This window comes from Acanthisitta chloris, unplaced genomic scaffold (genome assembly GCF_000695815.1).
Source record: "Acanthisitta chloris isolate BGI_N310 unplaced genomic scaffold, ASM69581v1 scaffold14134, whole genome shotgun sequence".
NCBI lineage: Eukaryota > Metazoa > Chordata > Aves > Passeriformes > Acanthisittidae > Acanthisitta > Acanthisitta chloris.
In genome coordinates this window covers 61,624-88,258 of record NW_008668859.1, presented here as the reverse complement: position 1 = coordinate 88,258, position 26,635 = coordinate 61,624, and the positions used below count along the sequence as shown (strand labels likewise).

General features: G+C 37.1%; 1 protein-coding gene across 1 annotated transcript in view; it reads left to right on the top strand.

Annotated features, from left to right (window-relative positions):
* LOC103800730 (serine/threonine-protein kinase MRCK alpha-like) overlaps positions 1 to 26,635 on the top strand; it is a gene marked incomplete at its 5' end in the record, with an annotated part of 56,669 nt that overhangs the window by 18,048 nt on the left and 11,986 nt on the right. Inside the window, 14 exons of the mRNA XM_009073114.1 lie at positions 320 to 396; positions 8,375 to 8,494; positions 9,188 to 9,268; positions 10,791 to 10,896; positions 11,506 to 11,642; positions 12,282 to 12,421; positions 13,285 to 13,366; positions 14,509 to 14,725; positions 15,471 to 15,533; positions 16,400 to 16,993; positions 18,932 to 19,029; positions 20,794 to 20,878; positions 22,509 to 22,632; positions 23,962 to 24,079. Coding sequence (XP_009071362.1) covers positions 320 to 396; positions 8,375 to 8,494; positions 9,188 to 9,268; positions 10,791 to 10,896; positions 11,506 to 11,642; positions 12,282 to 12,421; positions 13,285 to 13,366; positions 14,509 to 14,725; positions 15,471 to 15,533; positions 16,400 to 16,993; positions 18,932 to 19,029; positions 20,794 to 20,878; positions 22,509 to 22,632; positions 23,962 to 24,079 — 2,042 coding nt within the window. The remainder of the gene's footprint in view (positions 1 to 319; positions 397 to 8,374; positions 8,495 to 9,187; positions 9,269 to 10,790; positions 10,897 to 11,505; positions 11,643 to 12,281; positions 12,422 to 13,284; positions 13,367 to 14,508; positions 14,726 to 15,470; positions 15,534 to 16,399; positions 16,994 to 18,931; positions 19,030 to 20,793; positions 20,879 to 22,508; positions 22,633 to 23,961; positions 24,080 to 26,635) is intronic.

The window sequence follows — 26,635 nt, the reverse complement described above, 5'->3', positions numbered from 1 at the left end:
GAATGACACCTGCTGCATTAGTGTGTGGTGCAAATGGACATGAGCACGTTACAAACCACTGCCTTCTGCATACCAGACACGTACATACAGCGTGTTTACACGTTGAATTCACACCACACGTCCTGGCTTGGAAAAGGTTAATTAAACGTGTGCTTGTCTGTTAAAAAAGTCTTTTACACTGGAAAGTAGGTCACATGTGCAGCTCGTTTCAAAAATGTAGGTGTTTCAGGTGGGTACTCAAACCCTGATTCAGCAAGGCAAAGGTCCTCCATGCAAAAGTAATTTTTCTGTAGCTTAAAAACCTGCTGCTGTTTTCTAGGTGTAAAGCACCAAGACTCACAGAATTCTTTCTTGGCATTTTTGAATGCACCTACCTCTGCTCTGGATCAATTTGAAGTAAGTGTACAGCAATTCTAACTCTGTTAGTGGAACTACTGTTGTGTGCAGGTTATATGCATGTCTGCTGAGTGTTTGCTACTGTATTTTAATCATATTGCCTCATTTATATTTGTGTGTAATAATATGTGAGAATTTTTTGTCATTCACAGTGCTGGCTGTCTTCTCTTGAATGCTAGTCATCATAGTGAATTCTCTCTCAGGCCTTGAAAGGAGAAATATGCCTGATTTTATAGTGAACATGAAAAGCATAGTTGTTCAAATGGCTTTTCTTTGAACTCAGGAAAAGTCTAAGTAATGCAGATAGTGGTTTGGTAAAAATGAGAGAAAATATGTAAATAATCTTTGATTGTATCCCATGAAGCCATTGGTACTGTTTATTACGTTGTTTTCATCTGTTAATTTTGCACAGATCTGTAAAATCCAGATATCTGCTCTTCATCTCCTCTCCACAGATCCTATATACATTAAAAATGAATCTGTTTAGTTCCTTTGTCACTTTTAGACAAAAGACCAGTTTAGGTACAAAAGCTGGAAGAAAAAATTGAAACAATACTCTACATTTCATATCTTCTTTTTTAACCAACAGTAAGCAATGCTTCATTTTTCTTTTAAAAGAACAGCTGGGGTAAAATATTGGTCAAACTGAATTCAGAGGGGACAAGGCACCACCTTTACAGTTATACAGTGGTGTAAAGTTTGTCCATTTTTTCCCTGATGGATGTACAAGGTCATCACATTTGGCTGTGAAAGAGCATAATCCCTGATGTTGCTGGTGTGCCAAAATTTGCTTTCTTTTCATTATGTATTCATAATTCATTGTTCTGTCTTGAAGTCCTCACAGATAACACCATTTTAAAATTTTCTTTTTAATCATTTTTCTTATAAGTTACTTTCAATATAAAAATACTGGTGTGGAGTATAGGAATACTATTTAATTGAGTGAATGCTGGAAAAACACTGTTTCTTTTACAGATAGCTTATTGATTAATTGTCTGTGAAAGGCAATTAATGAAAACTTACTGAGATAACTGTTACTGCCACTACTTATTTACAGTTCTTTATTTTTGCACTTTTATTTATATTTAACAATTTTCTTCATCCATCTCTTTCTCTCTCTTTCTCTCTCTCTTTTTTTTTTACTGCTGTTTTCATTAAAATAGGATTCCTTTTCCTCCTCTTCATCCTCATTGATTGATTTTATGGATGACGTAAGTCTGACTTTCAAACCAGTAAATCCCTCAATAACAGATCAGTTGATTGACTTGGAGTATTCACACATTAATGCAGTCAACTTAAAAATTCTTTAAGTGCAATGAAGAACAGACTATTTCTGTAATAACATACGTACACCTATTTATATAGATAGGTGTTTGATTTTAAAGTAAATTGCTGTTTTTCTGACAGGGAAAAGCTGCTGTTAGGCCTTGTCTATTGATATGGGCCATGGAAAATGGCTCCTAAATCACTGGCTTGTTTATTTAATTAATTCTGTGGCTTCATATTATTACTTTGCCATTAGTTGTTTCCAGAGGTTTTCTAATCACTTCAGTTAAAATGTTTGCCTTGCATACAGTGAATTTCTGTTTGCTTAAGTAAAATATTGTTTCTTTTTTAGGCTATACTGTGAAAAGTATTTTTCATTATAATTGAGGTGAACTTGCTACTTTTTATTGCCATTTGAGATGCAGGTTTTCTCTCAGGACAGTGTTTAAATATTTCCACTAGTTAATTGCACACTAATAGAATTGAGTTGGAAATTGACTGCATTATATTTCTTCCAAACTGAAGTAATAGGCACATGAAAGTAAATAATAGTAAGATTTTTTAAAATCAAAGTATATACTATGCATCCATGGTAGAGACCCATCCACTACAACTCTGTAGGTGTGTTGTGTGTGTGTGTGTACATCTGTCTGTGCTTGTATATATGTTTATACACATGCACACATTTATATATGTGTATTTAACAATGTGATATTAATTTTATTTGTGAAATGTCTGCTGTGAAGTGTGCAACAAAGAGGATATAGTATATGGGCCTATTCTACTTTCATTGCCTTTCACGTGCTCTGAAAGAATGCTTTTATTCTGGATCTCTTTTCTCTGTAAATCTGTTATATACACTATTCACACAAAATGTGAAGGTACATCTTTGGTATCACAGTAGAAGGCACTTGCCTACATTTTTGTATAGCATACAGAAAACTTTTGCTGATATTGATGGAATCTTTTTACACACCAAAAAAAACCCCATGAGAGTACAATTTACTGTCATGTTAAATCAACAATATGGGAATAATATTTATATCCTTTATCTGAATTAAAGATTAAAGAAGTGTTCTATGATACCTGAGTATTAGAAACACTTAATTTGTATTAGCAAGTTCTTTCATGAAAAGCTATCTTTAAAATTATCTAAAACTCTCTTCTAAAACCTGTTGAAACAGAAATAAAGTACATACATGGCAGAGTGGCTGCTAATGTTGTTTTGCAAGGGGAAGCTTAGAATATTTTCCTGGTTGCTATTTAGTTAGTTTTGAAGGACATCAGTACTTTGTTCATATTAATTGTACAAGCGTTTTGACAAAATTGTACTTTTTTTCTCTATGCAAGTGAGTAATTTTCAGCTGTTGGTGTGCATACTTTTAGACAGTCTTCTTGCTTGGTACATCCAGATGAAATCTTTGCAGATACCCACTTTTTGGTCTTGGGTAAAATTTCAGGTATTAATGTGTGTACTGTTGCATGGAGATGGCTTAGTACATGGAATCAAATTGCCCCTGTTACATCTCCAATTTGAGTCCAATGGGAGTGTTTTTTCTCAGCTGTGTTGGGCAAAAGTACATCTCTGAACTGGACTGGCCTGGGGCTAATGTCTCTAACACCAAGGCAGAATTCTTTCTCATCTGAAAAAACTGCAGAAGAGAGCTGGCTGGCCAAAGATGGGAGGATTACCTTGTAGACAAATATAGGACATTTTATCTTTGTTAGAAAGAGAAATAAAGCTGATGTCAGCATTAGTAGGTGAAAAGTCGTATCATTCAGTTGTGCTTAAAGTCAGTTCTGCATCTTTGATTTGCTGGACAATTACTTGATTCATTCATAGATTCATAATGTTTAGTCTCTAAATTATCCAAATGAATGGTTATTTATGATTTAGCACATTGAGTTGGTTTAACATCAACATATTAGACAGACTTATTAGGCCATGGATGTGATCTCCACTGGATGTGCCCACTGGATGTGATCTCCATTTGCTTTCCAATGTCTCTTTTTGACAGTAGCTGCCTCGAAGGGCAGTAATTCTTGCAGCATCTTCAGAAGAATCAATCTGTGCTCAGTCAAACCTGAGGGGTGTGTGGGCTCTTTGTATTAAGACCGAGGGAAAATTAAAAGTTCTTGAGTCAGACTTATACAGTGCTGCAATATTGCTTGGGTTTCAGGAGAGCCTCTCTTGTAATCAAGAACCCAAAGTAAATATTACTAATGCCTGGTATTGTTTCTTCAGTCTGTGCTTCCTTAAGAAAGGACTGCAAGTGCATAAAATAACACGTAGTGGTAGTTACAAGGCTCTCTCAAGATCCTGAAGTCTATTTAACATATAGGTGTGTACACAGCACGGGCTTTACTAGGATTGGTATGTCTTGTGTGTCTGCCATCCCAATAATGTAACTTTTTGTAGCAGCCTGTGAATGACTGGAATTAATTCTAATTCTTTGTATGAGGAAAATGATAGTTTTGCAATTTGTACTGGAGAGAAGTAAAAATAGATGCCCTGCTGCCTCTGTAAGCCTGCAGATGCTGAGCAGGAAAAGTGGCAGCTCACTGTTCAGATGAGTAGCAGTCACTGATGGTTCCAGCTGGCCTACCTTGAAAAGATACTTGATCAGGTTGGCAGAACTAGTGCCTAAATCCACAGAGCTGTGCAAGCTCATACATTCAGAAATGACCCTTGTATCTCCTGTGTACATGGGAGGGTAGCAAGGAGAGTAGGGGTGGGTTTTGCAGTCCCTGGTTGCTGATTTTGGTGGGGGGGAAGTCACCCCTAGTGACTAATACAGTAATCTGTAAACCTTTTGCTGCTGTTTCTCCTGTGTGTTGCAGGCTGTCTCTCAGTATTGTCATCTAGGTGTGAAGTCTCCTATGTTCACTAGAAGTGTCTGATAACTAAGTGTTGGGTTTTGTTTCTTTGCCAGGTGGATCTTTGTGTATCTCACTAGCTGCTAAAAGCAATCCACTTGTTTTATTTAAGGGTGAATTTGTGATTATTTAATAACAATAAAATGGAATCCCATTTTCCCTTAACAAAATTATTTTCCCCACATTCTCAGAAATATTTAATTTTTTTTGCCATTACTAGCACATCACAAATTAAAAATAGATTTCTTAAGTCCTCCTGAAATCTGTCCTCACATACAGTCTTCATGGGCTTTGGTTAGATTAAACAGCCACAGAATAAATCGTGTTCTGAATTGTTATTATTGAACAGAATATGCCATAGTAGTGTGTGGTGAGAGCCTTGACTTTGCCTGCACATTGATAATTAAGTTTAGAGTGAATCTGGTTCATAATGATACTTTAAATTGGACATATTGTGCCTCCAATAGATTACTTCATTCATCTTGTACAGAGATACTAACTGTAAATTTTTAGTGCAACATAGTCTGCAGCTTCACTGCTATTGTCCAGTATAAAACTACAGAATTGGAATAGTTGTTCCTCCTTGGTTTTTTTTTATGTTTCTTCCCTCTTGTTGCCCCAGAATATCTTGGTTATTAAATACTTGTACAAATGAACATGTTTGTGTGTGTCTAAACACTACCTCTGGAGATAAAAAGTGAGGAATTCTGAGGTGATGTATGTGTCGCTGTTTGGTTTTGTAACATATTCTCCTCCTTTCTTTGTTAAAGCACTCTCCTTCCTGTATTCCAGCTAACAAAGGCAGACGTGTAAGAGGCTGTCTTACTCTATATGGCCCTTTATTTTTTGCCTGTTGTGTCCATGCCTATGTTTAATGTATGGATTGTGTATTTACCTCACTGCATGTCTTGTGCTGCTGCTGCTGCTGTTTGCTGCTGCTGCTGCTGCTGTGCTTTTTGTTGTTTTACAGCTGTGGGCGAAAAGCTTTTGGAGTATTTCATTTGGTAATCCTATGAGCAGATTATCACAGTAGTTGGAGAAGATGCTTTGGGTACTTTCTCATTTCCTTGTGAAAGTTCTATGTGAAAGCTGCTGCAGGTTGGGAAGGATGAGCAAAGGTCAAATGAAGGCCTCTTTGTTTCCTTGCCCTTAGCAGAGGGCATGTGTTAAGCTGTGGGAATTGCCTGTAGAAGGTCAAAGTTTGGCATTTGGGAGACACATCACAGCAAATGATAGAAAATATCACAGTACAAAGATAAATGTGAAGTGAGAAATTAAGTAAATGGAGCTTCAAGGAGAGTGGGAAAAATTCATACAAGGAAAACAAGGATGGATTTGTTCTAGTTGGTTAAGCCAGAAAAGTCTATGGTGTTTCAAAAATCACAGTGGGCTTTTAAACATGTGTTTACGTGTTTTATCGAAGCTTTGTCAGACTGAGTTCATACCAGGTATGCTATGTCCATTTTAAACTCATACTGCCACTTTTGAGTTTTTATACCCATTTTAATGGTAGAAATAAGTAAGCATGTATACTGAATATTCAATAAATAAGCAATAATGCCCAACAGCTCTAATAATGTCCTTACCCATGCAGTTGAAAGCACACTGCTTAGTGTCTGAGGCAAGCTTATAGTGACTGCTTGTTTTTGTCGGCTATGCTTCCACTTCAGAAGTTACCCTTCCTCGAGATGTGTTTGTACACTGGGTAGCGTTGGCTCAGACCTGTGCAGGTGATGCATGTAGACAGCTATACACAGTCCTGTGGAAGACAGCAAGGCTTCTACAATTTGGTAGGAAATATTGAGATCTCCTTTTGATAATCCAGTGGATTAGTTTAAAACCATTTTGAATGGTGTTAACATGGTCTTCCAAAACTATTGACCATAGTTGAGTCAGGCTACTTTTATACTTAGTTCTTCTCATTAAAACAAGGAACCTGGAGATCACTGCAGGAATACAGCTTAAGGCCCTACTTCTGCAGTAAAGGTGGTGGTTAAATTCTCTTCAAATTCTGTAATGGTAGATCAGGTTCTGTTTTCGTTTTCAGACTTTTTATGTTTGTGAGTAAAAATACATTTGTTTCTGTTTCAGCAGTTGTCTTCAGTCACAAAGGCTTTGTAGCTGAGTCCATTAACGTTCTATCATTCATATCATACTTGTACTAAGTTTTTCTCATAGGCATCATGAAAATTCTTTGGTATGCAGATGAAAGGGAAAGCCCTTGGAGTATCTGGAAACATCTATGAAATGATAGATTAGGTCTCTGAATTTAACCTGCAGAAGAATGTCTGTTTCTTGCTATGAAAAATTTGCCTGTAGTTACTCACTGGGCTTATTTTTTGGTTATATTTTTAAGGAGAAGGCAGAATTGTTGAAGGTTGTTCAGTCTTTGAGTAGACTCCAAATTATCACATGTTTAGACTGGATTAAAAAAAAAGAGTTTAAAATAGTTGAAACATGTTATGTGTTTGGGGGTTGACTACTTAAGGCATCACTGATTCTAATACTGGGTAAAGCTTTCAATTATTATTTGCTTCTGATAAAGCTGAGCACAGAATGTTTGCTTTACTGCTAATTTTTGCCTCAATGCTTGAAACGTGTGATCTCAGCGTAGTAAACAGGTGTATCTCAGTGTGAGAATTTTACATTTTCATTTCAGAAATATTTGCAGACATCTTAATATGCCTAAATTGGTTAAGCTGATGAGCTATTCTCCACCACATACATTTTCTTTGAAGGCTATGGTAAAACTAGAAGCCATCAAACTTAACTCACAGCTATTAACAAAAAAAAAAAAAAAAACCAGCAAAAAACCAAACTAGCAACTGCACCTGTTAGCTACCATGACTGAGTTTCTGGAGAACAATACTGTGTATGTATGTATAAGATTGGCTTGGCGATGTATTGCATTCCCCAAAAGCAGTAAAGTTTGTGGAATTAGTATTGTCAGTGGCAAATGAGATCAAAACCACTGGAATGCTCAAATGCTTTCTGTGAACATTGCTGCATATTTTAGTTTGTCTGCCAGCTAGCCAAATCCTTAGCAATGGAGAACTGCTTCAGAAAATTGCTCCAGAAAATCCAGGCATGCAGTGGAGCCTTCTCCAGGCCTCCAGCTTTTGGTTTTGCTATTAGTGAAGAAAAGCATTTTTGCCCCTTTTTTAAATTTTCTACTATTTTTACATAGAAAACTTCGTGGAGGTGTCTTGTTTTCAAGGAATTATCCTTTCTTCTCTGTTTTTTTCACTTGCACTAAGAAAAGATGACTCATTATGCAAGATGTTTCTTTGTACCTATACGCCTTGTTGTTCATGTAGCTCTGTGGCTTAATTTCAGATGGGGTAAAAAACCCTCAATCCTCTGTGATTATAATTAGCACTAGCCTCAGGAAATACCTTGTTTGCTCTGCCTTTTCTCCTTGTTTTCTCCTGAATATGTTTGCAGTATTTTACTTGGGCTATATGGGAATTCACTTCTAACAAGTCTCTACTGTCAGTGGACAAAACCCAGTAGTGTTTAGAAAATGTTCACCCTTTTAAAAATGCTGAATTACAAGTCTCTTCGAGTGTTTGTTAGGTCCCTGAACTAGCAGCTCTTATGCATGTGCTCACCTCTCGGCAGAAGCCTTGGCGTGTTTATATTCAGTAATTTTCATTGCATTTTTGTGCTTTTAATTAAGAAGTTGCTTAAAACTGAATTTTTATCCTCTCAGTTCTCTCTTAGGAATTCTTCTGCTCCCATATCTTATTTTGGTAAGAGTTGAGAATTTTTTTTTTAATGATGTCTTTGATTTATTTCTTTGGTTGTTGTTTTTTCTCTTGAATTGTTCTCCTAGATTGATTCAGTTGAGAATTTTACATTGTCTAATACTCCATCACGGGATGAAGATAGCAAGTCCCACCTCCATTCGAGATCAAGATCTCCTTCTACGGCTAGTGAGATTGAACCAATCGAGGTACTTCAGTGTTGAAAGATCTTTGCTTTTTTATTTTTTTTTAGGAGTAACAGTTTCACTTGTATAAAAATTACTATTGTAAATCCTTTTATTTAGGATGAAGCTCACTGCTGCAGCAAGACTATTAAGGACCATGTAATAGTCTTCTGCACTGGTTGTGATAGATTTTGGAGAATGTTGCATTTCCTTTCACATACACTTAATTGAATAGGAATGGGAGCTATGTTGAATCCATTATTAGTTATAGTCTCTCTCTTTGTAACATACCCCCAGTCATGCATGGCACAAAGTTAATATTATACTGTAGTTTGTGGAAACACACTTTGGAGTCGTGCTGGAAGTCTTGTTATTGTGAAATATTATCGAGACTCTGGTACTGTAATAATTTATCCCCTTTCCCTGTTAAAAAATTTTACTCTGTGGTTATTTTACATTAGAAAATATCCAATCAAATGTTTAAGATAATACAAAGGTTTTTTTGACATTTAGGAGACTAATCTTATATGTCATTTTTTCTGAGAAACCAGATTTGGTTTTCTGGGTCCTTTCCGGTGTTTCCTGTTCCAATTTGGTTTCATGGCTTGTATGTTTGGGGATGGGATGGGTGGGATGTTGTAGCCTTTTTCCTTTATTCAGGCTGTTTTTGGTGGTATGTATTTGGTGACTTATTGATCCTTTGTGGACTATGTTCAGGTTACAGATCATCCTCCCCGTTCAATTCACACACCAACCATGAGGACAGCATATATTGGATCGGGACTCTCTGCACCAAAGGTATTCTGTCACTCATTCACACTTTATATAGTAAGGGGGGGGAGATGTCACTCCTGGGCAACAGCTTCAGGAAAACTGTTTATCACACTAATTTTACCAGAACTTCCTAAAGGATTGGTTTTATACAAGCTGGTTGCTTTCTAACACTTAATCCCCCTTATTCTTACATTATGTGGTGTGGCAGGTTGTGTTAGGCATTGCACTGGAGCAGCACACAGGCATTTGGTTATAGGAAAAACAGTAGCTTGGACATTAGAAAGAGATGAATGAGCCAGAATGTGAAGAAACAAAAAGAGACATCCTAGGAAGAGAGTATTTTTCTGACATGTGTCTGACCAACCTGCATCTATTCTCTGCATACAATAAAACTGGTGTCACTGTGGGCCAGTCTCAGATTAGCACAGCTGTGATGCTTGGTTTTGAGAAAAGGCAAAGAGTAAGCCTAAAAATGAAGGCATACATTTGCATTTTTTTATAAGGAATGTAGAGTGAGCAGTTTTTGATTGCATCAGTTTTCAAAGATAAGTATCATTTCCCTGTAAGTTTCCAAACAAGACATCTGCAGACGGAAAGTTTCCATTGTAACAGTAAAACTGTCATTAAATATGGATAAGTTTGAGCCCTTAGCTGTGATATCTTACGCTGTGAAAAATGGGAAAGTGAGTAAAATTTTAACATACCTCCTCATTAAAGTAGTCTGCCAAATTGTCTTATTTCAGATCACGTACACTATCCAGTTTTTTTTGAGTCTTTACATTCTCCTTATGCTCTGTCCGTTCTCCACCAGCAGTCACTCTACTGGGAGTTTTTGTAGAAAAGTCAAGCAGCTTCTTAAATTTTATATAGGTCCTTTTATGAGTCATACTGCCACATTACGCAGTCATTTAGCCTGTATATCATAGCATCAGCACTGCCATCCTTGAGGAGGGAGAGTGAATTAGACCACTTACTCATGTAGTTGTGCTCCCAAGAACTAACTAGAAGACCTTTCAAAATTAGCTTCATCTTTCAACTTCAGCTTCTGTTGTTAAATTGGGTGTTCTGAAATTGCCTCTGGTGGACACCGTAAAACTGAACTCTGACATGAAATTTAGACTTTTGAGAAAGTCTGATATTTTTCTTTGAACCAAGGCAGCACTTCTTACAGAGGAGCATTGAATGCACAGCTGTTGTGAGTTGCCTTTGGCTGGCAACCAGGTGCCCACCCAGTATATACATGCTCAACTTCTGTAATAGAATCATTCTGTAATAGAATCATTTTGGCAACTTTCCTATCTGCAATGGAAGCAAACTCATGTTCCAAGACAAGGCCTAGTTTCCATGTTTTTGTTTACAGAGGATGCTTTGAATTGTCAACAAGAACTGATAAGAAATTTTTTTCAGCCCATGTGTTAGGAGCTCAGATCTCGTTTCAACAGAAATGAGCTGCCTTTCTAAATGCACCTATGCACTCTTCTCTCTGTGAATAACTGTTCTTCAGAAGTGTTGCAGGTGTTAACATCCTTGTCTGCTTGCTTCACAGCCTAAAGCCCACCAGTTTGTAGTGAAGTCGTTTAATACACCAACAAAATGCAATCAGTGCACATCTCTGATGGTTGGTTTAATACGTCAGGGCTGTACTTGTGAAGGTAAGCACTTGTGAAAGCAAAATGTGGGAACTGAAGTTCTTACAGATGCCAATGGCACAGTTAATGTTGTAATGTGATAATGCAGGTGTCTTCTGTTTATATTTTGAATAACAGAATCCATTTTCATGCTTCAGTCATTAAACAGTAGAAGCCAAACACTTCACCTGCCCTACAGAACAGATTATCTAGTTATCTGGGGACATGCTTATTCCAGTTGGTGGTACAAGACCTTAGTTCAGTTTACTTAAAATAGCAATAAGGAGCTACATTTGGTGGTCAAGTGTGCTGACAGCAGCTTTGCCTTCTGTTCTTGGCAAAATTTAAAACAACTTTGCCATTCAGTACCAATTTTGCTTCTTTCTAGTATTGATTTATTCTAGAAAGAAGCAAAATTGGTACTGAATGGCAGTTTATTCTGTTTGTACATACACAGAATGGCACTCATTATTTAGAGAAGATTCCAGCTTTTCATTTACTAGTAGAGTGGGGCCTAGGGGAAATCATAGAGATTATCTTAAGCTCTTTCTTAATGCCATTGTCATTATCACAGCTTTTACATTGCAAAAGAAATAACCATCAAATCTTTCTGTTTCTTCTCCTCCTCACAAGTATGTGGATTCTCTTGCCACGTCATATGTGCAGACAAGGCTCCTGCAGTATGTCCAATCCCTCCTGACCAGACTAAGGGACCTTTGGGAATAGATCCACAGAAAGGCATAGGAACAGCTTATGAAGGACATGTCCGAGTAAGTAACGAGTAGTTGCGTTTGGGGCACTTACATTAAATTCATTGTTTCACAGAGCTGGAATTAATTGAGGCATTGAGGGGATGGATTCAATTTTACCTTAAGGTAAGGTTTGGAAACCAGGACCTAAATTTTCACAAAGCAGTTCTTAGAATTTTCAACAGTAATTCTCTCTCCATCTCTGTCGGCCATCATATTTTTGAGTTGGTCTTGAGCCTCTAGATCTTTGCAGATCAGATCATCTTCTGGGGCTTGTGAGTTTTCGAATCTTTCTACTGATGCTAGTACTGTCTACAGTCATTGGTGTGGATACTTGTACGTAAATATTAAAACGATTACTCAACATAGTTTTGTCCATATTCCTGTTGACTTTCTAGAGATGGGTTTCTTTCTCTATATTTGATAATAAACCTTTGAATTTGTGAAATAAGAAGAAAGAATCTGTGAAGCTGTTAACTTTTTTAATAATACATTGTCTGTGTTCGTTGCTCTTGCTGCTCCTGTGCTATTGCTTATGTTGCTTAACATTATCAGTGAATAAAAGCTTTTCAGCCCAGATGAGAGAATTGATTTTTGTGCTATGATTTTTTGATTGTATCCAAACTTACAGAGAGTTGATCAGAATTTGTTTTTCTAAAGGTACCAAAACCAGCTGGAGTGAAGAAAGGTTGGCAGAGAGCACTGGCAGTGATCTGTGATTTTAAACTCTTCCTGTATGATGTAGCAGAAGGAAAAGCATCCCAGCCCAGCGTGATAGTGAGTCAGGTCATAGACATGAGGTAAGCTGTTTGGTGCTGAGTGGGAGCTTTTCAGAGGCACTGGGGGTTTTGTCCTGCTTTTCCTTTTTGTGAAATTAGTAAGCAAGCTCTAGATCTATTATGAAACACTTGTAATCCATGCTGAGAACCTCTAAATTTTCTGCAGAAAAGCAGTGAGCAGTTATGTAAGTTAGCCTGAACAACGCTAGTGTGTTCACATGTGAACATTTGAACTTCCATTACTACACCATGTGCAAAAATCATCTGTTCAGTTGTGTAGAAAGTCTGGAATGAATAAAGAAGGAAAAAAACCCTGTTTTGGGGGGGCTGAATAGAGTATTGAAAAACAGATTAAACTTTGTTTAATAAGTGATAAAATGAATAGAATTTTTTGATTCAGAAGGGCTAAATAGTTTGTTCTTATTGTCTTCAGTATTACTAAAATACTACCAACCTCACTGAAGGCTGAGAACATTTAACATACCAAGTAGAGCTCATTTCTGAAAGGGTTAGTTCATCCAGGAAGTCCCAAACAGCTGTATGTTATACCTTCTAGTGAGTTTGGATTTGTATGAAAGAATTTGGAGAGGTGTACATGGTCAGGCTTATTTTTTGGCTGTTTTTCAAACTGTTTAAATTTATACAGACAAAAGACAGATCTGGAATATCTGGATAGACTTGTTCCCCATTATCATTTACCAAGAATTAATTATGCAACATTGCAGTTGTGAATTTCATCTGCAGTTACAGGGGAAAGGATAATTTTGAAAATTAGGTCTCAATACTGACTTGTTATGTCCTTCACAAAACAAGGCTTTTGGAAAAGTAAAAACCAAACATGCAGATTTTAACTCTTTTCCAATTATATTTGTGGTCTCCATAAGGGATGAAGAATTCTCAGTGAGTTCTGTCTTGGCCTCAGATGTCATCCATGCAAATAGAAAAGATATCCCCTGTATCTTTAGGGTAAGTATTACATCTTGACCCTAGTAACCCAGACGTACAGGGTTTCAGAGAGTCATGTATGGTGTGTGTTCACTCACACTTAGTAGTATTTTATTTCCTTGGCAAGTTCTGGCTGTGTGGTCTCCATGGCAGCAGCAGCAGTGCATAGGGATCTGTACATCTATCATTTCTGTGGTAAAAATAGTATTAGTACATTAATATAAGCTTTCATCTCCACTTTAAGTGGGGTTTATTTTTTAGTCTTCACGATAAGATGCATTATTTTCTACCTCCTCCTAGTCATTTGAAATTCTTCTGCTTATCGTGACCTTCTACATTTTCATTTCCTGAAGTTGCCCTCTGCTTCTCAATTTAACTGGTTATGTTGTTCCTGAAGCCTTTATTTTATGTTTGTTTGGGGTTTTCTTTAATATGTCTATGCATTGGATATCAGATAGTCAGTATAGAAGTCTAGTGTAAAACCCTCATAGAAATTTATGTCTGGTATCAGGATTTTGCTCTCATTGGCTTCTTCTAATATTCTTATCTTCACTAGATAGATATTCTGTTGAAGCTTTGACCTCAGTGAAATCACCTTGGTGTCCTATTAATTGTCCTATCATTCCTTTACTATAGTATTGTATTTTAGTCCTTGTTTTTCCAGTTCTCAGACTGTTCATCACTGTGTGTGCTGAGAGGAGATAAACCTGCTGAAGGTGCTTTCATGTTTAGCTATAGTAGGTGTACCAAATACATGAAAACAATCACAGATTGTTCTTCCATCAGGACTATTCCTGTTACATTAAATTATTAATGAAATCTTTTGCCCTTAAAAAAATACTGCTTTTCATTATAAAATTGCTGTGAGAAACAATTGACTACCTTATTTAGGAAAGACATTTCTGAATTATGCTATAAATACAAATGCATTTAGAATAAAGCCAGTGTTTGTTCTTTGAGTTATTCACATCTGCATGTTTTCCTGTTGTGGTTTCTTGATTAAGGTAAGAGTGTTTTCTATTAACTAAGACTAAATCTTTGCTTTCTTAGTTCAGGCAGCTGATTAAAAAGGCACTTAGAGGCATCTGATGCCCTTGTAAAAATGATCATGAGGAAAATTTTTATCGCTTATGACTTAAAATATATGTTTTAATCTTTTACAGGTTACAGCCTCCCAGCTCTCTGCATCCAGTAACAAGTGTTCAATCCTGATTCTAGCAGATGGTGAGAATGAAAAAAGCAAGTGGGTAGGAGTGCTGAATGAATTACACAGGATCTTGAAGAAGAACAAGCTCAAAGACCGCTCAGTCTATGTTCCCAAAGAAGCTTATGACAGCACCTTACCCCTCATCAAAACAACACAGTCAGCAGCAATCATAGGTATGAAATTAAGAAGAAAGCTCTAAGAAAAGTGGTTATGCTAAAAGCATGGTTTTTTGATTTTTTAAAAAAAAACTGTTAAATGGTGTTATCTGCTGAATAGAGTGATGTTTAGTGGTTTTATCCCATATGGAAATGTCTGTGGACTTAAGAGAGAAGTGCAATTCACTACCCAGTACTTCTGTCAGCTCTTTTAAGAGTATTCCTCCTATTCACACATACTCATAATTATTAATGATTTTGACTAAGACATTTGTTATTCTTTAAACAAAACTCTCTAACTGGGTAAAATTAGCACTATCAAATATATGTAAATCACTGACTTTACAAAATCTGCTGGTGGGACTACAGAGAAAATGTAAGATCAGAGAATTAATTTAGTCATTTTAAGTACTGCTGCATAAAATATGTTAAACTCTGATTCTGTATTTAAATATAATAATACAGTTATTTCAAAACTGGTAGTACACTTACATTCCCCAAATGGGTTGTTAAAATTTATGTTCTTGCTGTTACTTTTACTTAGTGGGAGAAATGGGAAAATACTTACTTTTTCATAAATTTGAAAGATTGTGAGGTTACCAATGTTTTTCTGTTACATGAAAGTATTGGGTTTGGCTTTATATACATTTATTTCAAAGCATTAAAAGATACTGTCTCTGTTAATGAGAATTATCACTGCTGTAGAAGTGATTCCTAAAGTATTTCCAAATAAAAATAACCTTTTCTTTTCTTAATGTCATAGACCATGAAAGAATAGCTCTGGGGAATGAAGAAGGGTTATTTGTTGTGCATGTCACCAAAGATGGTAAGAAATCAAGAACTAGTAATAATTTCCCTAATATCAGATAATCAGAAAGTGGCTTTGTGACCTTTTTTCTCATTCAGTATCCTTTGGTTTCATTTACTACATTATCAGCAGGACAACCTCATCACTGGGAGCTGTTAATTACGGTGTTCTGTGTGCTTTTTGATTTGGGTATCCTTTCCAATAACAAAGATCCAGCATCTGAAATGTAGTTGTAGGTTTTCTTCCCCTTCTTGAAGAAATGTCGTTACTGAATTCAAACCAGATTACTCAGGACTTTGTCCAGTCAGCTCTTGAAAATCTCCAGATATGAAGGTTCCACAGTCTCTGGGCTGCCTGTTGCAAATTATCCTTGCAGTGAAACACTTCCCTAATTTGATTTTGTGAGTGTTTTCTCTTCTCCTGCTGTGCACCTCAGCAAGGAGTTTGGCTTGATCCTTTCTGTAACTTCCCCCTTGGTACTGGAAATGAAAACTTACCTTCAATATTGTAAGGAGAGGTAACAACAGATGCCCAAGCTAATTCAATAAGCAACATGTTTAATTGTATGTTTCAGCTCTTCGAGGGTTTTCCTTTATTCAGTATTTATGGCTATAAACTGTTTTTGAAATGCAGCAGTTGTTATTGTATCAGATCTGCTCCTCCCTTTTCTGATAAGGAAAAGCCTAAGGTCTGTCCAGCATTGCCACAGCTGGTATTGTTAAAATACAGGTTTTCATTCTGTACTTTTTAATATTGCAGGGAAGCAATAAAGGGGATTTCTTGGGCTCCTTTCCTGGTTTATCTTGACAAATACATAGTTATAATCAATTCACACTTCAACTTTATTTACTTGGGTTTGTGGGTTTTGTCTTGTTTTTTTCCAGAGATCATCCGTGTTGGTGACAATAAGAAGGTTCATCAGATTGAGCTTATCCCAAGTGAACAGCTCATTGCAGTAATCTCAGGACGGAACCGTCATGTGCGACTTTTTCCCATGGCTGCCCTGGATGGAAGGGAGACTGAGTTTTACAAGCTGGCAGAGACAAAAGGCTGCCAGTCACTGGTTTCTGGACACGTGCGCCACGGAGCTCTTACCTGCCTGTGTGTAGCTATGAAAAGGCAGGTCCTCTGTTATGAACTAAATCAGAGTAAGACCCGTCACAAAAAGATCAAGGAGATCCAAGTCCAGGGGAACGTCCAGTGGATGTCAATCTTCAGTGACCGCCTTTGTGTGGGCTACCAGTCAGGTTTCCTAAAATATCCCCTTCATGGAGAAGGCAGCCCATACAGTCTGCTCCATCCAGATGACCACACGCTATCATTTATCTCACAGCAGCCAACCGATGCCATCTGTGCAGTCGAGATCTCAAATAAAGAATACCTGCTGTGTTTTAGCAGCGTAGGGGTTTACGTTGACTGCCATGGCCGAAGGTCGAGACAGCAAGAGTTGATGTGGCCTGCAACTCCATCTTCATGCTGTAAGTTGTGTCAGTGTATTTGCTGTTGTACATTGAAGTGATCAGTGCTTGTATTAATATCCACAGGAAGTGAAGTTCAAGGCCAATTGCCTGACAGGTAAATGAATGGTCTCAGCTTCTGTCAGCATTTTTAGTCTGGTCAGAGGGTTTAATTTATTTAATTCATCTCATTTATGGTAGTTTTGACAACTCGGTTACTGAGCACTGTTACTGTACTGCTGGAACACAAAGAGGAATCATGAGTCAGGATTTCTGACTCTGATCTCCAATTTCTAAACATGTGTCCTGGTCTCTAAAACCGCCAAAAGTTTCAGGTTCTACAGAGGCTAATAGGAATTTTATGTATTTGCTATCACCGGTGCTAGACTGTTGTTATTTAGAGTCTTGAAATTTGATTGTACTGTAGCCTAGCATTGTGGTTCCAGCTTTCTTGATGTTCAGAGTCATCAGGATGTGGTAGTTTGACTTACTTTTGTCTAATGGTGTTTATTCCTACTTGGTGATCTGGTTTTTTTCTTTTCTTTCTTTATTCTTTCATTCTCTATTCCTCAGCAGTTTTTGTTGACACTTCTCATTCATCGCCTCTCTGCTTTTTTAAAAAAACTTTTTAAGTTCCCCCTCCCTCCATGTCCCTCTTCCCTTCCAAAATAATATGTATAGCAGACAGTATAGAAAATATATTTCATAATCTTAAGGGAAAAATACTGTAATTTTCTAAGATTTCTGTTTCCACCAAGACCTCTTAAGCATTTATGGCACATTATTTCAAAGGCAGGACTTCATCTTTGTGACACTTGAGGAAAAACAACCTGCAATGTCTATCTTCTTCTTCTTAGTGTCTTTCTGAATGGAGATAAAGTTTAGCCAAATTTGCCCTCAGAGTCTCTGAGAATTAGCTCAGTTTTACGCTGATTTTCAGAATGGTCTGCCCTCTTACCTCACTCTGGCAGCTGTCTAGTCCCACTGCAGAGGAGAGGAATTGTTTCACCTTGTTTGAGTGAAGGTTCTTCTGAATGTGGAAGGAGCAACTTTTGCAGGCTGTTTTCCACTTCTGATTTTCAGGCAATTTTAAGGAATTGAGTGTTACAATGTGCTCAGAGAATAGATTTTGTGATAGATTGAAACCCAGGTATTTTTCAGATGTAGTTCATCTGTACTGGTCATTGATATTTGTGAAAGTTCTTTGATTGCCTTAAATAAAGTGACTTGATGTTGCTCCAATTCAGAATGGAGGTATATTTTATAGCAAAAGCTGTAACATTTCAAGACAAATGAGATGCTCTTGTTGGTCTTGGCAGACCATGGCAGTCTTGTTGCCAACATGGATATACTGAATTTTCCTTTAGAAGTGGTCCCCGTGGAACAAATTTCATCCTGGGGAAATGTGCCAGATAAGTAGCACAAGAATTCTCTTTACAATCCAAAAAATAAGAAGAGAGAATTAAAGCTAGAAGGAAGCATGATTTTCTTCATGACTGTGCCATCGTACTTAGTTCTAACTGATGTTCGCTTAGTGCATAGTCCAAAAACTAAGAGCTCACTTCATTCAAATGGCAGTTATTAAATAACAGCCATATATTTTCTTACCACATCACTTACGAAATATGAGCCCTTAAAAATAGGGCTTTTAGAAGAAAAAAACCTTTGAACCACATAAGTGTTTGGCAGAGTAAACTGTAATTCCTTATAATTCAGAAAGTATGTATGTTCAGCAAAGTTAGAAGTCATGGAGGTTCTATGTTTGTAGGTGGTGCTGGTTTGCCTTCAGAATAAATTTCTTGATCAATTTTGAATTAAAATACATTTTTCAAGATTGCTGTTGGATTGTGGGGTGTTGGGTTTGGGGTTTTTTAATAAATGTGGTTAAGCCATAAGAAAATGTGTATTTTGGGCTCTGTCTATTAGCACATGACACTATACCTAATCATTCCCTCTCAGGTTACAATGCACCATACCTCTCTGTGTACAGTGAAAATGCAATTGATATCTTCGACGTCAACTCCATGGAGTGGATTCAAACTATTCCTCTCAAAAAGGTAACCTGCCATTTCAATATCAGCCTAAGGGTATGTCTAATCTCAGTACTGCTTTGCTACACTTGTACCAGGTTTTTTTAAGCATGTTAGAAGCCATCATTAATACTGCTTGTTTAAACATAATTGAGCTAAAAGAAGAGTTACTGCAAAGAAACTAGTGCTTTTCTAGTTTAAAGTAGAAGGGACTGAACGTGTTTGGCATGTGATTTCACTGGTTTAGATGAATGGTCAATCTGGAACATATGACTGTTAAATCTAAAACTGATACTATTGTACTAATGAGAGTAGTTTCTTGGTATTAATTGCATAATGCTTCCCCGGGACTGATTGAATCTGTTATAGTCCGAAGATGGTGGATGTTAAGATAATTAAACAGGACTTCAAAAATATATCTCCTGCTGCTTGAGAACACTGTAGACATACAGGGTTAGAACATTTTGTTTGAACCAGTACAAATACTATAACCAAGATGATGTCAGGTTTGGTTCTCTTATCAAAAGGAAGACATTTCTGAAAACTGACACTTCCTTGGTATTTAAAACGTGTTTGCTCAGCTGTATTTGGAAAGAAAAAAGAAAAGTGCTTTGTTTATCCCATAGTGTAGACTTCATCTTTGTGATAGTGTCAACATAATTCCTTTATTGGCATTCCAGTGACATAGAACTACACGACATTGCCCTGCCAGATGCAGAGCCAAGTGTTATGGCAGTGCTGGAAGGATAAATAATTCAAAGGTCAAGGAGCTCAGCTATTAACCATCTTACGGAGAGAATGATCTGGCCTTTTAGGGGAAATTTCATTCTGATGTCCAAACTTTGACTTATCACAGTACAGTGGAATGTGATTTAGTACTTCGATTAAAATTTGGCTCACTTAATAGATAAAGCTAATTTCACCAAACGAGAACTGCTACATCTAGGAGACTCAAAAATGGCAATTTATTATGAAGAGTTTGTTTCTAACACGATCTGCACACTCTGAATGTGAAATGGTTCTTTCATTTTAAAGTTAGAAATCACAAATACCAGTAACAGTGGAATGTGATTTAGTACTTCGATTAAAATTTGGCTCACTTAATAGATAAAGCTAATTTCACCAAACGAGAACTGCTACATCTAGGAGACTCAAAAATGGCAATTTATTATGAAGAGTTTGTTTCTAACACGATCTGCACACTCTGAATGTGAAATGGTTCTTTCATTTTAAAGTTAGAAATCACAAATACCAGTAGGTTTTGGAGTCTGTATATGTTCTTTATCAAGTTACAGAGTATAATTGTGACATGATGGTAACATATAATAAAAGCACAGCTTATTGTTTTGTGTATCAAATAGAAAGAATCAAGTTGATATATGAAGTAGACCTCTAACAAAAATACTTACTTAAATGCTGGGAGGAATGGTGTTAAGCCTTTGTCTTCCAGGGAACCCCTCTCCCTCTGTACTCATGCTCTAAAAATATGTTTAACGTCTAAAATTGTTTTTACCTTTTACTCTGCTTTGTGGCTTTAATGACTCCCAGTTGTTACTCTTGAGAGCAGATGTGTTACTGGAGATAGGAGGCTGTGGTCCCTGCTCCCTCCTGCCAGCAGTTCTCCTCTGGGACTGACTTTGCTCTGGCCAGTTATGCTCTCCTGCTCCCTGGTCAACTCTGTATCAGTGCTCCTTTTAGAGCATTTATAATGCATTTGGGAGCTTTCAGAATAAGATGCACTATAGAAATGTGAGTTATGACTATTACAAGGACTGCTTTTTCTTGTTTCAGGTGCGACCCTTGAATACAGAAGGGTCACTAAACCTTTTAGGCCTGGAGACAGTTAGATTAATCTATTTCAAAAACAAAATGGCAGGTAAGTAAAGAGAAAATAATTTTCATCATGCAAGTTTTTGTTTAGAAAGAGCATTTTTCTTCACCTGGATCTGTGCATTGTAGAAAGGGATCTCTGAGACATATGTGTCCTTGTTAATTTGGGAAAAAAGCCAAAGCTTATAAATTCCACAGTGATGGCAATGATGTCTGCTAGACAGCCAGTCTGAACTTTTGTTTTCACTTTCAGTATTCAGTGAAGACTTGTATGAAGACTGGGAGTAGAAAATAGAATGACTAGACACTCCCTCAAAATTTATGATCAACTGCCAGAATGCTATCTAATGCTATTTAAAAATGCCTGCACAATTAAAGAATTTAATAGTGATCTTTCCATAGGATTATAAAGTGTTATAATGTTATGTGTCCATAACTTATTATTAGGGCTACATACAGTTGTATGCCAAAGTTTTAACTTCAGAATTCAATTTCCGTTACGCATCTCTGACCCTTTTTTATTTCTTTTTTAGAGCCCATTTCATAATTCCTGAGGAATTTCCTTAAGCTTTTGTATAACCTCTTAGGTGGAGAGGGGACATGCTCTGTTTTAACAACAAAGAGCTATATTTTTTCTAACAACTTTCTGAAAATTGTGGAAATAAGCACTCTAGAAACAGATGCTGGTGTTGGCAGTGTTTTAGTGTTTATTTAAATTGCTAGCAAATCAGTTCAAAAGGAATGACAGTGATACAGAGGAGCAATATGCTGCATATATTGTATAAAGCATTTTCAAGCCTAATAGAGATTGAACATTAAAGTAAAGCAGAAGAGGAAAAAAAAATGAAGAGCATAGGATCAGAAGTGAGTAAGGCTGGTGCTTTGCTCCTGTACATTACCAAAACAGTGTATCTCTTTAAAAGTCTGCAAGGTTTTTCCTGAAGCTGCTTACCTAGTAGATCTCACCCTTCAGGAAAGCTTCAGTTGATTTTTTAGGAAAAAAAGATATTTCAATTCCATACAAAAATTGTTTTGACAGTGAGCAGTAGGCATTGGATATGTTCAAGCTTATTAAATGTACCTTTAGTTTCCATATATATAAAACAAGACAGAGCAGTTACGACATTCATTCAGAGTATCACTGTTTTGGTATGATTTTCGCTGTTAAACTTTGTGTCTTTATTAAAGGTGCCTTGGCCAGATGTACACATGTGGAAAAAATTCTTCCCTTTTCCCACAGTTCCACCAAAATACATCAGTGTTCTCTCTGGAACAGGGAATGAATGAATGAAAGAGAATCTTGCATTGAGTTGCCAGATGATTGGCAAAACAGGACTGTTCTAGTGATTTTCATTGAGAGCTGCCAAGGAAAGTTTGAGACAGAGGACTAAAATCCCTTCCTGCCCACCTAAGTGTTTTGTTTCAAAGAATGGATCTCTGGTATTTTGAGAACATAGGTGTGGCAGTTTGTGTGTGAAGAAGGGTTAAGTCTGTGGCTACATAACAGATTAGTAGATTGTGGCCAAGAAAAAAAAACCACAAACCAAAGAAAAATTGGTCAAATTTCACGGGAAATGGTTGGTGTGCAACACTAGTGAGAGCAGAGGGAGAAAACGTCTTTGAATTCAAATTCCATGAATTGTCCCACTGGGTCACCATATTTGCATTGATTTCAGAGGGTGATGAACTGGTGGTCCCTGAGACATCAGATAACAGCCGGAAGCAAATGGTTCGAAACATCAACAACAAGCGCCGCTATTCCTTCAGGGTACCCGAGGAGGAGAGGATGCAGCAGAGGAGGTCTGTATTCAACATGTACTTGTCTTCTGTACATGCCTGTAGGCCCTGAAGGCCAGTAACTGATGCCAATGTAGTACTTCATGTGTTGCTTCCTGGAATGCCAATTCAGATGTTTCTGTGTCTTCACTGCTGTGTTAAACCTCGATGTTTAATTTGTGTTAATACCAGTTCGGGTGTGGACATGCACTGGATGCACAAGTATTCATTAGTTCAGATTACTTTTGTGAAGCAGCTGTAATGTGGAATGCATGTCTCCACATACTGTATATAGGTGTGCACATATACTGTATATATAAAGTTCTCTAATAAATACTTTGCAAAAGGAGATTGCATCGCTCACTATGCATGTGGATTAATTACTTTCAGACTCTGGTTCTGCTTTTCTTTCTGAAGGCAATTCTACTCTCAGCATTATTCCAAGGCATCTGCTTTTTTGACTTATAGATTTAACTACATAAACTTTCTGTAAATCTCAGGAAACTCACCTCTTCAGAGGACATAGGACTTCAGGATGTATTTCTAATAGAAGTGTTTAACAGGTTACAAATACTTTCCTAAATGTCAATCAAAATAGGTCTGCACCACTCACAGTGTTCACAGAGGCTGTTACTTACCATTTGCTATCACTCACTAAAGATGACCTGCAACTGTGCTAAGCCACACTCCAAGAGCTGAGTATTTCAGTTTTCTAACTTCCAACGTCTTCAAGCAGTGGTTGGCTCCCAGCTTTCCTTCCCTTTTGGCTCTGAGTAACAGCTGTATACAGTGGAGATAAAATCCTGTTTCTTGTCCTTGCCTTTTCTGAGCTGATCACAGTTTGGTCTCTTAAAAATTTTCTTGCTCTAAATCGCTGAAACGCATCCTTGCCATTTTGAAGAGCTTTTAATTCTCACCACAGACTGAGAAAGGTACTGCTGCATTATTTTAATTCTATTTTCATATTTTGTACTTCATTTTCATCTCCACTCTGTAATGCATCGCAAAGGAGTTCTGCTTTTACTCATCTTACAGAGCTTTTATCAGCTCATAGTGGTTGTATATTCTTTGAATGTTAGTAACTATTGGGCATGGGCTGTTAGCCTACAAGCAGCATTCTTCTGGCCCCTTGCCCTCTCTTCAAGCTGGGAGCTTCTCCATGCCTGTGCTCATAGCAAGGGTTTATCACTTTTAACAGTGTTAAATAGAGTCATAAACTCATAGAATTGTTTAGGTTGGAAAAGACTAGTCAATTTCCATTTAAAAGTAGCTGATAATCAAAACTGTATGTGTTTTATAAATGCCCATTCTCACCTTGAACAAAATACCTGAATAAAGTATTTTCTTTTCCAGGGAGATGCTACGTGATCCAGAAATGAGAAATAAATTAATTTCTAACCCAACTAATTTTAACCACATAGCACATATGGGTCCAGGAGATGGTATACAGATTCTCAAAGACCTTCCAATGGTAAGTACATGTGAGAGTGACTGACTGCAACAGAGGCTGACAATAAGTGAGAGAAAAACAAGTATGGTTTTAGTGTATATTCCAGTGTTGATGTATTTCATATCATGAACTGTGTAAGTAGGGAAATGGAGCTACATATGCTCTGCTGTATGTGATAAAATTTAATCAAGGAGGGTGACACTTCAGCATTGAAGGAAGGAGGAGGAGGAGGAGTGCCTTATGCCTTCTGGACTTTGCAGGTTGGCCTTGCAGTGTCAATGATGATTTTTATGACCCATATGAAGGGGCAAAATTAAGAGGATTTGGGTCTGTGTTCTTTTTGGGAATGGCAGGATAAATTCATTTCTCAGTGTACAGTAGTTCAATATCTTTTTTCTCTTCCAGTCTTAAGCCCCAACTTAGCCTTTCCAGCCTATACCTTTACAGCCTGTTTTCCTCACTCAGTGCAACTGTAGCACTTTAATAGTGTGTAGTGCCCAAATTTCTTTCTGTGCCAAATATACTATTTTCATGTTCTAGTTAACTAGTCTCAATGAAACAACTTACATAAACACTAACATTTGATGTTGAAAAATGGAAAAATAAAACATGTAATAGCATAGACACATGTTCATTTCCATGAAACCTTATGTAGGAATTACTAACCTGAAAGCTACTGAAATTTTTGCTGAGCTAAAGACCAATTAATTTGTTCATAAGAGAGTATCATACTGCTTGCTTCAAGCTACCTTGAACATCTTGTTTGTGTGTTCTGTGTTGTTTTCTACACTCATCCACTGTGACACAGATGGGATTCTGAAGATGCTAATTAGCACCGTAAGAAAGATGAGGTGATAGGATATCAAACAGATCATATGAGTACCAGCATAAGATTTAGGCATTAGTACAGAACTGCTGTCTAACATGATCATGGTTATTACTTGGAGTTTGTGCAGAAAGCAGTGAGTAGATGCTGAAATTGGGATTTTTCTGATGCTGAAAAGCCTAAAGGAAATAACAATAACATGGGAAAATAAAGTGTGCCGCGCAGTTGCACCACTTTAGGAGCATAATCTCTGGTCTTAAAATACATATTTTATCTCATTTTTACAGCAAATGGTACTTTTATGTTTACCATAAAGCCAGCACATTGATTTACTTTAAATCTCATACTAGAGGCACTCTGAAAAACCTCTCAATAACAAATATATTCAGTGAAATTGAGCAAAACTCAATATTTTGTGTGTATATGTTTATAAATGAATAAATAATGAAGGAACTGGTTGTAGAAAACACATGGCAAGTCCAAGGGGAGTTGGCAGGTAGTGTTTACCTTACCTGGATGCAAGATTGCATATGTCTAATGTTAAACAAAGTGATAATTTGCGTCAGGGTAGGATGTAGATCAGAAACTTTATTTGCTTCTCTATTTCTGGTGGGTTCTTTGAAATGTTTGTGGCTCTTCTCAAGCAGAGAAAATAATTTGCTACTTCTAAAGGTAGGGCAAAAAACAATCCTGTGTCACACCACCAGTAGGTGAAAGTTCATGGGAATCAAAAGCTGCAAGGACTTTTAATCAAGCCCCAGATCTGACAAGTGTAAAACAAAGAATGGTTTTATCTATAGAAGAGGATTTTCTAGACTTAGATGGTTTAATAATTCTTTAGCTATATAATCTCTAAATGGCTTTTAGCTTTGAATTCATTCTATTTGCTCCAGCCTTGTATTAGCTCAAAGGTCATATTTTATGTTAGGACTGGTGCTTTGCTATTACCGATCAATATGATGTTTTAAAAGAAATTCGTGAGTCACTTTCCACACTTTAAATTGATGAGAAGACATTATAAAATTTATACACTATGCAGTTGATTCCTGCACTTGTTCCACTGCTGCAGCTTCTTTTTAAAGTTACTATTAAAACCTCCTTTTGGCCTGTAGGTATCAGTCTTAATGCTGGGAGATGTCACTGAAGACAAAGCGAATTTACTGTGTATTTTCCAGCAGTTTCTTGTAATGCCATATTGTATTTGTATTCCTAACTTAATGGGCACAGAATTGTGTCAGGCATGGGGCTTGAAAGTGTGTGAATTTACAAGTGCAACTTGAAATTAGGAAATGAATGTTCTGTCCAGAGCTACTTGGGTCCAGGCAGCTTTTTCTTTTCCAGCAGCTTTCTGTAACGTATTTGGCTGGACTGAGTTTTCATTTGGTCTGTTCCAGACTACATACTTTGCTTCTCAGGCACAAAAATAGAAGAAAAGGAGTGGTGTGTGCATATGAGGTTGTGTGTTGAGCCTAATGTTTTATTGGAAAGATAAATTTAGAATCAAAAGAGGGGATGCAAACAGAGGATATTTCCTGGAGGATCAGTACACAAGGTAAAGAATGCTCATCCATCCCCGTGTACAGTTCATCTGTATGGTGGTTCCTTTATAAGGACACAGAATTATTTCACTAGTCTCATGCCTTATTCCAAAAAGGTGAAAAGCTGGGGGTTTTGTGTTCTTCTTAGCATGTGTCATAACTTCACAGCTGGAACACCTTTGTTGTATTTTTTAATAGATGAGCACATTTCAG